This window comes from Hyaena hyaena, unplaced genomic scaffold (genome assembly GCF_003009895.1).
Source record: "Hyaena hyaena isolate Hyena2069 unplaced genomic scaffold, ASM300989v1 scaffold_426, whole genome shotgun sequence".
NCBI classification, from domain to species: domain Eukaryota; kingdom Metazoa; phylum Chordata; class Mammalia; order Carnivora; family Hyaenidae; genus Hyaena; species Hyaena hyaena.
This window is the reverse complement of record NW_024081061.1, coordinates 1572712-1584241: the sequence shown is the minus strand read 5'-3', so window position 1 is coordinate 1584241 and position 11530 is coordinate 1572712. Positions and strand designations below refer to the sequence as shown.

At 38.6% G+C, this 11530-nt stretch overlaps 1 protein-coding gene across 1 annotated transcript; it reads left to right on the top strand.

The window, feature by feature from the left end:
* The first annotated feature begins 771 nt into the window (after positions 1 to 771).
* On the top strand, positions 772 to 3326 carry LOC120245638 (NADH dehydrogenase [ubiquinone] 1 alpha subcomplex subunit 1-like). The gene is made up of 2 exons (XM_039252754.1): positions 772 to 865; positions 3073 to 3326. The coding sequence occupies exons 1-2, from the start codon at positions 772 to 774 to the stop codon at positions 3324 to 3326; spliced, it is 348 nt and encodes a 115-aa protein (XP_039108685.1).
* Positions 3327 to 11530: the final 8204 nt, after the last annotated feature.

The window sequence follows — 11530 nt, the reverse complement described above, 5'->3', positions numbered from 1 at the left end:
TCGCTTCAGACCTAATAAAGGGATGAACTAATAAGAAGATGGTGGTGGGGTAGAAGGACCCTAGGCTCACCTTACCCCATGAATACAACTAGGTAACTATCAAATCATCCTCAATGCCCTAGAAATGGACATGAAGACTGTAAGAACAAAATCCACAACTAGAGAGAGAGAAATGGGTATGTTGAAGAGAGTAGGAAATGTAGAGACATGGTTTAGGGGAGATACAGATTCTGGCTGCTGTGGAAGGGAGGGAGCTGTGGCTGTGGAGAAGGGTGCACGAGAGAGAAACACAGAGGTGAACTCAGAAAACAGAATGTTTCCCCATATCCAATGGCTTGGAAATTTTGAGGGGCTAAATATCATGAGTTCTTACAACCAGTGGAGCTTAAAGCCTGGTGTTTTAAAAGTCAGTGGGTTTGGCTGCAGAGGCTGGGGGACACTGTATTGCTCTTGCAAAGAAGGCAGGAAAATAACCTGGCAGCATAAAGCATGAAAACAGTGATATGAAGAGTGCCTGAGACACACAGTGGGCAGATTATTTGCTCTTCTTGGAGCATATTCCTGAAAAACAGCATTCACATATACATGGCTCTGAGAACAAAGGAGATGGCTGGTGCCATTTCCCTCCCCTTCCCCTCAGCATAAACACAGAGCCACCTGTAAGAAGGAGCACACTGCAGACAGTGGGTGCCTAACTTGCTTACACGAAGACCTACTCCCCTGTGCTTTGGTGGAATCACCATTAGCAGTCACACTTATCTCAGTCTGATCATGGCAGGCCTCTCCTCCATAAGACCAGCACAAACCCCTGCCCACACCACGTCTCCTGACCAGAGACTTTTGCAGCCTCTGAGTTCCAGTGGAGGTAGTGACAGATCTCATTCACAAGCAGAACAGAGCACATCTAGTTAAAATTCACCACATTCAGGCCAGGGACCAAACATTGCCCACAGTGGGCAAGGTGAGGGTCTGCAGACAACTAGCCTGAACGACAGAGTAGCCAGAACAGAAAAGTAGAGTGCCTGCAGCACACACTGATGACACTCCATAAAGCATTAGGCCCTAGGTAATACATGAATTTTTTATAAGGTCATTACTTTCAATAGAAGGAGATATAACTGTCTTTTCTAAATAAGAAGCAGGGGCACCCTGGCTGGCTCAGTTGGATAACTGTCTGACCCTTGATTTTCATTTAGGTCATGGCCTCACAATTTATGAGTTTGAACCCCACATTGGGCTCTTCACTGGCAGTGAAGCATCTGCTTGGGATTCTGGGATTGATTTTCAAAAACATGATCCAAATTCTATGATGCCTACAGGAGATGCACTTTAGATTCAAAGATACAAGAAGATTGAAAGCCGGGGAAAGCTATATCAAGCAAACAGTAACAAAAAAACAAAACAAAACAAAATATATATATATATATAGTGGCTTTATTTATATCAGATTAAATAGACTTTAAAGCAAAAATGTTACTAGAACTAAAGAATGATGTTTTCTATTATAAAAATTATGTTATAAATTATAAGCATATATTCACCTAACAACAGAGCCCACATATACATGAAGCAAAGGCTGACATAATTGAGGGTAGAAATAAATAATTCAACAATGGACAAAGACTTGAATACTCCACTATCAATACGGTATAAAACAACTATGTAGAAGATCAACAGGGAAATTGAAGACTTGAAGAGCAGTCTATACAAACTATATCTAAGAGAATTCTACAGAAAATTCCATCCAACAACATCAGAATAAGCTCTTTTCAAGTACACATAGACTATCCTCTAGGTTAATCATATGCTGGTCTGTAAACCAAGTCTCAATCAATTTAAAAGGAATGAACTCATAAAAGGATGCTCCTCTTTAATGGAAATTGGAAAGTAATAACAGAAATAAATTTGGGAAATGCAAAAAAAGTGTAAAAGGTAAACAATATACTACTGGGTAACAGAAGAAATATGAAGAAAAATAAGAAAGCAGTCTGAAGTAAATAAAAATATACCATAACATATCAAAACTTATGGAAGACAAGTATTTACAGGGAAATTTATAGCTATAAGTTCTTAGATTTAAAAAAGGAACATGATCTTAAATCAATAAACTAAACTTCCACCTTAAGATAGTGAAGGGAAAAAAAGAGAGCAAACAAGCAGTCAGAAGGAAAGAAATTACAAAGATTAGATATTGATAAACAAGAAAATGAAAAAAGAATAAATATCAATGAAACCAAAAGCTAGCCCTTTGAAAAGATCACTAACATTGACAAACGTTTAACTAACATGACCAAGAAAAAGGAGAGAAACTAATCATATTACTAAAATCAGAAATGAAATGAAGAAATAAAAATTGAAAAAGAATGATATGCTATACTATGAACAACTCTAGGCCAACAAAATAGGTAATGCAGATGAAATGGGAAAATTCCTAGAAAGACACAACCTATCTAAAGTTAAGGATAAATATAGGGGTGCCTGGGTGGCTCAGTCGGTTGAGAGTTCGACTTCGGCTCAGGTCATGATCTCACGCTCTGTGGGTTCGAGCCCTGTGTCGGACTCTGTGCTGACAGCTCAGAGCCTGGAGCCTGTTTCAGATACTGTTCCTCCTTCTCCCTCTGACTCTCCCCTGCTCACGCTGTCTCTCTGCCTCAGAAATAAATAAAACATTAAAAAAATGTAAAAAAAAAAAAAAAGAATAAATATAAAATCTGAATAAACTTATAACAAATGAAGGTATTGGGGCGCCTGTGTGGCTGGGTCAGTTGAACGTCTGACTTCAGTGCAGATCATGATCTCACGGTTCTTGAGTTTGGGCCCCACGTGAGGCTCTGTGCTGACAGTTCAGAGCCTGGAGCCTGCTTCATATTCTGCATCTCCCTCTTTCTCTGCCCCTCCCCAACTCACACACTGTCTCTCTCTCAAAAATAAACATTTTAAAAAATGCAGATATTGGATTAGTAATAATAATTTTTTTAAACCACCCACAAGAAAAGCCCAGAACCAGATAGTCATTCAAAGAAGAATTAAAAGAGCCTACAGGGAAGGGGCCAAGTTTGAGTCACCTTTAAGGGGTCAGGAAGGAAGTGTTTGGCCATGGAAACCATGGTGTAAATTGGTTCAAGATTCTGCCTGAGATTCGTATCATGGCCATGTGTTTGGTCATCCCCCACATAGTCACTGTGCACATCTACAGGTTTAGTAATGTGGGCAAAGAAAAAATGGTTGCCTATTATTCATATTCTTGGAGTTTGATGCAAAGAGATAGGCATGTCTCTGGAGTTAACTGTTACTATGTGTCAAAGGGTTTGGAGGGTATCAATTAAAGAAGACTTTTCCTGGTAGATGAAAAATAATGTGGTTATGCTCATCTACTCTTTCTAGAAGGTTATGCAGTATATCAATGTAGTACATAATGAAAACAAAAAAATTTTTTAAAATAATAATTAATACAAATTATTCACAGACCTGTTCCAAAACATAAAGGATGGAACACTTCTTGACTCACTCTATGAGGCCGTTGATACCAAAATCAGACAAGGACATGACAAAGAAAAAGCCCTACAAACAACTGTCTCTTATGACTACAGACACAAAAATGCTCAAGAAAATACTAGTACATTGAATCCAGCAATGTTTTTTTTTTTTAATGTTTTTGAGAGAGAGAGAGAGACAGAGCATGAGTAGAGGAGGGGCAGAAAGAGAGGGAGACACAGAATCCAAAGCAGGCCCCTGACAGAGCACAGAGCCTGACATGGGGCTCAAACCCACCAACCGTGAGATCATTACCTGAGCTGAAGCCGGACGCTTAACTGACTGAGCCACCCAGGTGCCCCCAGCAATCTTTAAGAAGGATCATGCATCATGACTAATGGTGATTTATCCTGGTAATGCAACGTTGTTTTCTCATAGCTTTGGGTGTCTGGGTGGCTCAGTCAGTTGAGTGACCAAGTCTTGATTTCAGCTCAAGTCATGATCCCAGGGTCATGGGATCAAGTCCCACCTCGAGTTCCACACTGAGCATGGAACCCGCTTGGGATTCCCTCCTCCCTCTGCACAGCTCCCCTACTCATTCTCTCTCTCTCTCTTACTCTAAAAAAAAAAAGAGAGAGAGAGAGAGAAAAAGACAAAAACTTTATAATCTTTTTTAATGATCAACTTGAGAGACATTTTTCTCTTTTCATTTGGGATATTGGAGGTCCAAACAATAGCATAGAGATGTAAACATGATTACATGCTGAGGTCTTCCCCAAAAGGGAGTATCAATTTAAGATGCATTAATGCATTAAAATGGTTTGTAAGTTGAGAAAAAGGAGGAGAAGGGGTAAATTTACATAATCAGTGAAAGTTAAACAAGGTCCTGGAGGTGGAGAGGGGTAGGGGAAGAGTAGGAGATCAGTAAAAAAGTAGAATAGGTTTTTGTGGATATACAAATGAGGTAGTTCTAAGTTTCTCATATTTTTAATTTGTTTTAGCTAAGGAGTTATTTAGTGAGGCAATTTTAAAGTCCAATTTCAAGTTAGAAGACTCCTCATACCAATTAAAGAAAGCATGGCATTGGATAGGTCTTATCACATATCTTGCATTCATAGATTTTCTCAATATGAATCCTCTGAAGTTGAGTAATTTGATAGCCACTACTTAAGGTCTCTCCACAATATTTTATATTTCTTTGGCTTTCACAGTATGAATTCTCTTTTTCACATTAGAGTGTCTTCCTTAACTACAGTGTTTTTCAAATTCCCTACATTCATAATAATTCTTCTCAATATAAATTCACCAACATATATTAAGGTTTGGATTATATCTAAAAGCTTTCTCACATTTCTTGCATTCAAAGAACTTTTTACTCATATTAATACTCTATTCTTAAATAACTTGCTTTTGTATAATAATGATTTTCCCACTTTATTACATTCATAGGGTTATTTTTTTCACCAATATTAAAAATCTGATGTTGAGTAAGTTATCCAAACAGTAAAAACCTTATTAAATTTCTTGAATTCATAAATGGTTTTCATCAGTATGAATTCTCTATTTATAATAAAAACTAAATTAAGTCTAAATATGTTTCCACGTTTCTTACACTGACCAATTATCTCACAGTAAGAATTCTCTGAATTGAGTAACTTGTCTATACACTATAAAAGCTTTCCCACATTCCTTACATTCATAAAGATTGTCATCAGTATGAATTCTCTGACTGGAATAAAAAACTGAACTACGTCTAAAGACCTTCCCACATTATTACTATTCCTGTGATTTCTCACCTGTATACATTCTCTGATGTTGAGTAACTTATCCACACACAGTAAAGGCTTTCCTCATTCCTTGCATTCATAAAATGTATCACCAGTATGAGTTCTCTGGTATGAAAAAAGAAATCAGTCAGGTCTAAAGACCTTCCCACATTCTTTATATTCCTATTATTTATCATCTTTAAGACTTCTCTCATTGGATAAATTGTCCATATACAGTGACAGCTTTATTTTGTGTCTCTTATTCATAAAAAAATCTCACCAGTATGAATTCTCTAATATTTAGCAAGTACTGAATTAAATCAAAACATCATTCCACATACCTTATGTTCATCAGGCTTCTCATTAGTATAAATTCGGGATGTTAAGCAACTTGTCCACACACAGTAAAGGCTTTCCTACACAGTTATTATTCATAAACCTTATCAGCAGTTTGAATTTGCTGGTTTGCAAAAAGAACTCAGCTCTAGAATAGTTACTTATATGGTGGGATTATAGGTGACCTATAGAATGTCATTTTTTATTTTCCTCCATTTCTACTATTTTTTTAAGTATTGAATAGGTGTCACTCATGAAATAAAATAATAAAAAGTTTGAAAATTTTAGTCTTCTGATTGCCAAGATGGCAGAGATATAAGGAGCTCTGTACTTCCCTCCCGCCCACATCTCTCAAACAAAGAAGGGCTGAAGCCAAAGGACACTGAACCGCTAGCGTCTGAGAGGAAAAGAGACAGAGTCCTCTAAGAAAATAGCCTCATAGGTGTGTGATTGTAAACTGGGGAAGATAAAAATGGGCCAGGACCCAGAGGCACAGAGGGGAGGAACCCCCCTACATAGAGAGAAAAGGGGAAGAGAAAGAGCGGCTGAAACTGCTCATAGAACTGTCCCTGCATTAGAGAAAAAACTCGGCCCAGGACGGAGAGAGATCCTATCATCCCATCTCTATTGCAGGACGTTCAGAGAGAAATCCTATCTCTAGCTGCAATGCTTTCTTTGGGCTGGGTGCCCCAGTCCCAGACAGCACGATGAGGAACTGCTCCCCAACTCCCTCTACTAGATCCCTGGTGAGGAAGCAGCCAGGCCTGCAGGATTACATTTTGGATAGTATCATTAAAGCGCACAGACTAAGATCTGAAAATGACCCAGGGTTTGGGACACAGAACATGGCCCACCTTGGCTGTGCCCATGGCACAGGGAGATCGGACCCAAAAGAGTGATTTGCAAAGCTTAGTTGGAGAGGGGACTGGGGTGCCGCCATTTTTGTCCCCGCAACCACCAAAGCAGGGCCTCAGGGAGCAGCCAAAGGGATCCACAGTGGAGGGGAGGCCTACCTACAACAAACCATGCCCATCCATGCTGGAGAGCTGCTTTTTTCTTTTTTCTTTTTCTTTTTTTTTTTTTTTACCGGAGCCCAGGGCAAGACCAACACTGATGCATTGTCGTGATTAACTCCAGATCAATTCTTGCTATTCAGATATATTTTCCCTTATCTCATTCTTAGCTCTCCCCTCCGCTGGACTGGGCACTCTGGTTATTGGTTTGCTTAAACATTCACATTTAATCCATTCTCTTGATGCATATTCTACATCTCCGTCATTACCTTCTTTTCTCTCTCTCTCTCTGGAATAATAAGATTATATAATTTCTCTGGGTAACATTATCTTCGTTTCTTTCTCCTTGCCTCTGACCATATTCTCCTTTTTCTCTCTCTGAATTAAGCCTTTTAGTCTCTCTGCCTAGACAATGTCCAATTTCACTTTCTTTCTCACCACCCTTGTAATTTCTGTTTGTATATGCTCTTTCTTCAGCATTGCCTCCACCCTGCTCTTTATTTGTAGCTGGGATTTCTGGTTTTATGCTTTTAGACTGCCCTTTGTCTTTTGCGGTTTTTCTTTTGTTTTCTTTTTCCTTTTGGTTTGTTTGATTTGTCTGTGCATTTGTGTGCTTTTGTTCCCTGTTTGTTTTTCTATTTTCCTTTGCAGGGCTACCTCAAGAAATAAGCTAAAGTACAGATGGTGGAGAGTTCCAAATATCGTACGAGTAGGGAAATAAAATAACCAAAGGCAAAAGACAGACCAAGGGACACCATTAAAAGAACACTTCCTAAAGAGAAAGGCCGTGGACAGTCAATGAGCCTCCTTGAATATAGCAGAACTTGCAGGTGCAGAGTGCATAACAAGCTTTTAAAACCTACATGAGACAGAAAGCTAGCCAAAATGATGTAACAGAAGAATTCTCTTCTTAGGAAATTCCAGGAAGAAATGACAGCTAAAAAATTCCTCAAAACAGATATAAGCAACATAACTCACCAAGAATTTAGAGCAGAATTTGGAACAATGGTCATGAAATTAATCGCTGGGCTTGAACAAGGCATGGAAGACATCAGAGAAGTTACTGCTACAAAGATATGGACCTTAAAAATAGGTGTGATGATCGGGGCGCCCGGGTGGCTTAGTCGGTTAAGCGTCCGACTTTCGCTCAGGTCATGATCTTGCGGTTCGTGGGTTCGAGCCCCGCGTCGGGCTCTGTGCTGACTGCCAGCTCAGAGCCTGGAGCCTGTTTCAGAGTCTGTGACTGTCTCTCTCTCTCTGACCCTCCCCTGCTCACGCTGTCTCTCTCTCTCTCTCTCTTTTCTAGAAATAAATAAAAAAAACATTTAAAAATTTTAAAAAAAGATAGGTGTGATGAATTTAAAAATGCTATAAATGAGGTGCATAATAAAATGGAGGCGGCCACTGCACGGATTGAAGAGGCAGAGAGGAGAATAGGTGAATTAGAAGACACAATTATAGAAAAAGAGGAAGCCAAGAAAAAGAGATATAAATTGATCCAGGAGCGTGAAAGGAGAATTCGAAAACTGAGTGATGGAATCAAACGGAACAATACCCGTACCATAGGAATTCCAAAAGAAGAAGAGAGAACAAAAGGGGCTGAAGGGGTACTTGAACAAATTATAGCTGAGAACTTCCCCAAACTGGGGAAGAAAACAGACACTGAAATCCAAGAGGCACAGAAAACTCTCCTCAAACATAACCTGAATCTATCTTCTGCACGACATATCACAATGAAACTAGCAAAATATAAGGACAAAGAGAGAATTCTGAAAGCAGCTAGGGATAAAAGGGCCCTAACATACAAAGGGAGACCTATCAGAGTAGTTGCAGACCTATCTACTGAAACTTGGCAGGCCAGAAAGGAATGGCAGGAAATGTTCAATGTGATGAACAGACAAAATATGCAGCCAAGAATCCTCTATCCAGCAAGCTTGTCATTCAGAATAAAAAGAAACAAAAATAGAAAGAACTCATCAGCACTAAACTAGCCATACAAGAAATCCTAATGGGGACCCTATGAGGGAAATGTTGCAAGGAACACAAGGTACCAGAGACACCACTACAAGCATGAATCCTACAGAGAACACAATGACTCTAAACCCATATTTTTCAATTATAACACTGAATGTAAATGGACTAAATGCTCCAATCAAAAGACATACAGTATCAGAGTGGATTTAAAAAACAAAACTCCATCTATTTGCTGTCTACAAGAGATTCATTTTAGACCTGAGGACACCTTTAGATCGAAAGTAAGGGGATGGAGAAATATCTATCATGCTACTGGAAGTCAAAAGAAAACCAGAGTAGCCATACTTATATTGGACAAACTGGACTTTAAAGTAAAGGCAGTTACAAGAGATGAAGAAGGGCATTATATAATAATTACAGGGTCTATCCATCAGAAACAGCTAACAATTATAAATGTCTACACACCGAATATGGGAGCACCCAAATACATAAAACAATTAATCACAAACAGAAACAGTCTTATGGATAAGAATGTGCTGATAGCAGGGGACTTTAATACTCCATTTACAGCAACGGATAGGTCAACTAGACAGAAAATCACTAAAGAAACAATGAACCTGAACGACACATTGAACCAGATGCATTTGACAGATATATTTAGAACTCCACATCCTGAGGCTATGGAATTCACTTCCTTCTCAATTTCGCATGGCACATTCTCCAAGATAGATCACATACTGGGTCATAAAGCCCTCAATAAATATAAATAAACATAAAAGAATTGAGATCATACCATGCACACTTTCATCACAATGCTATGAAACTTGAAATCAATCACAGTAAAAAGTCTGGAAGACCTCCAAAAACATGGAGCTTAAAGAAAACCTACTAAGGAATGAATAGGCCAATCAGGCAATTAGAGAAGAAATGAAAAAAATATATGGAAACAAATGAAAATGATAAAACAACAATCCAAACTCTTTGGGATATGGCAAAGGCAGTCCTAAAAGGAAAGTATATTGCACTCCAGGCCTATTTCAAGAAACTAGAAAAAGTGCAAATACAAAATCTAACAGCGCACCTAAAAAAAACTAAAAGCAGAGCAACAAGAACACCCCAAACTGAGCAGAAGAAGATAAATAATGAAGATCAGGGCAGAAATAAACAATATCGAATCCAAAAAAATAGTTGAACAGATCAATGAAACTAACAGTTGGTTTTCTGGGAAAAAAAATAAGCAAAATTGATAAACCTCTTTCCAGGCTTCTCAAAAAGAAAAGAGAAAACACCCAAATAGACAAAATCACTAATGAAAATGGATGTATTACAACCAATCCTTCAGAAATACAAGCAATTATCAGGGAATACTATGAAAAATTATATGCCAACAAACTGGACAACTTAGAAAAAATTGACAAATTCCTAAACACATACTCACTACCAAAATTCACACGGGAAGAGATAGAAAATCTGAACAGACACACAACTAGTGAAGAAATCGAATCCATTATCAAAAATCTCCCAACAAATACGAGCTCTGTGCCAGATGGCTTCCCTGGGGAATTCTACCAGATATTTAAAACAGAATTAATACCCATTCTTCTCAAGCTATTCCAAAAAATAGAAATCGAAGGAAAACTTCCAGACTCATTCTACGAACCCAGCATCACTCTGATTCCCAAGCCAGACAGAGATCCAGCAAAAAAAGAGAACTACAGGCCAATATCCTTGATGAATACGGATGCAAAAATCCTCAACAAGATACTTACAAATCGAATCCAGCAGCACATAAAAAGAATTATCCACCAAGATCAAGTGGGATTCATTCCCGGGTTACAGGGCTGGTTCAATATTCGCAAATCAATCAATGTGATACATCACATTAACAAAAGAAAAGATAGGGGCGCCTGGGTGGCTTAGTCGGTTGAGCGTCCGACTTTCGCTTAGGTCATGATCTCACGGTTCGTGGGTTCAGGCCCCACGTCGGGCTCTGTGCTGACTGCCAGCTCAGAGCCTGGAGCTTGTTTCAGTCTGTGTCTCCCTCTCTCTCTGCCCCTCCCTTGCTCATACTCTGTTTCTCTCTGCCTCAAAAATAAATAAACTATAAAAAATTAAAAAAAAAAAGGGAAATCAAGAAACGGACCCCATTCACAATTGCATAAAAAAACCATAAAATGCCTAGGAATAAACCTAATCGAAGATATAAGAGAACTGTATGATGAAAACTATAGAATACTTATGAAGGAAATTGAAGAAGACACACAAAATAATGGAAAAACATTCCATGCTCATGGATCAGAAGAATACATATTGTTAAAATGTCATTACTACCCAAAGCAATCTACACATTCAATACAATCCCAATCAAAATTGCACCAGCATTCTTCTCAAAGCTAGAACAAATTATCCTAAAATTTGTATGGAACCAGAAAAGACCCCAAATAGCCAAAGTAATATTGAAGAAAAAACCAAAATGGGACGCATCACCATCCCAGACTTTAGCCTCTACTACAAAGCTGTCATCATCAAGACAGTATGGTATTGGCACAAAAACAGACACATTGACCAATGGAACAGAATTGAGAACTCAGAAGTGGACCCAAAAGTGTACAGCAAACTAATCTTTGACAAAGCAGGAAAGAGTATCCAGTGGAAAAAAGACAGCCCCTTTAACAGATGGTGCTGGGAGAACTGGACAGCAATATGCAGAAGAATGAAACTAGATCATTTTCTCACACCATACACAAAAATGAACTCAAAATGGATAAAGGACCTGAACGTGAGACAGGAAACCATCAAAACCCTAAAGGACAAAGCAGGAAACAACCTCCTTGACCTCCAATGCATCAACTTCTTACTTGACACATCCCCAAAAGCAAAAGAATCAAGATCAAAAATAAACGATTGGGACCCCATCAAGATTAAAATCTTCTACACGGCAAAGGAAACAACTCACAAAACTAATAG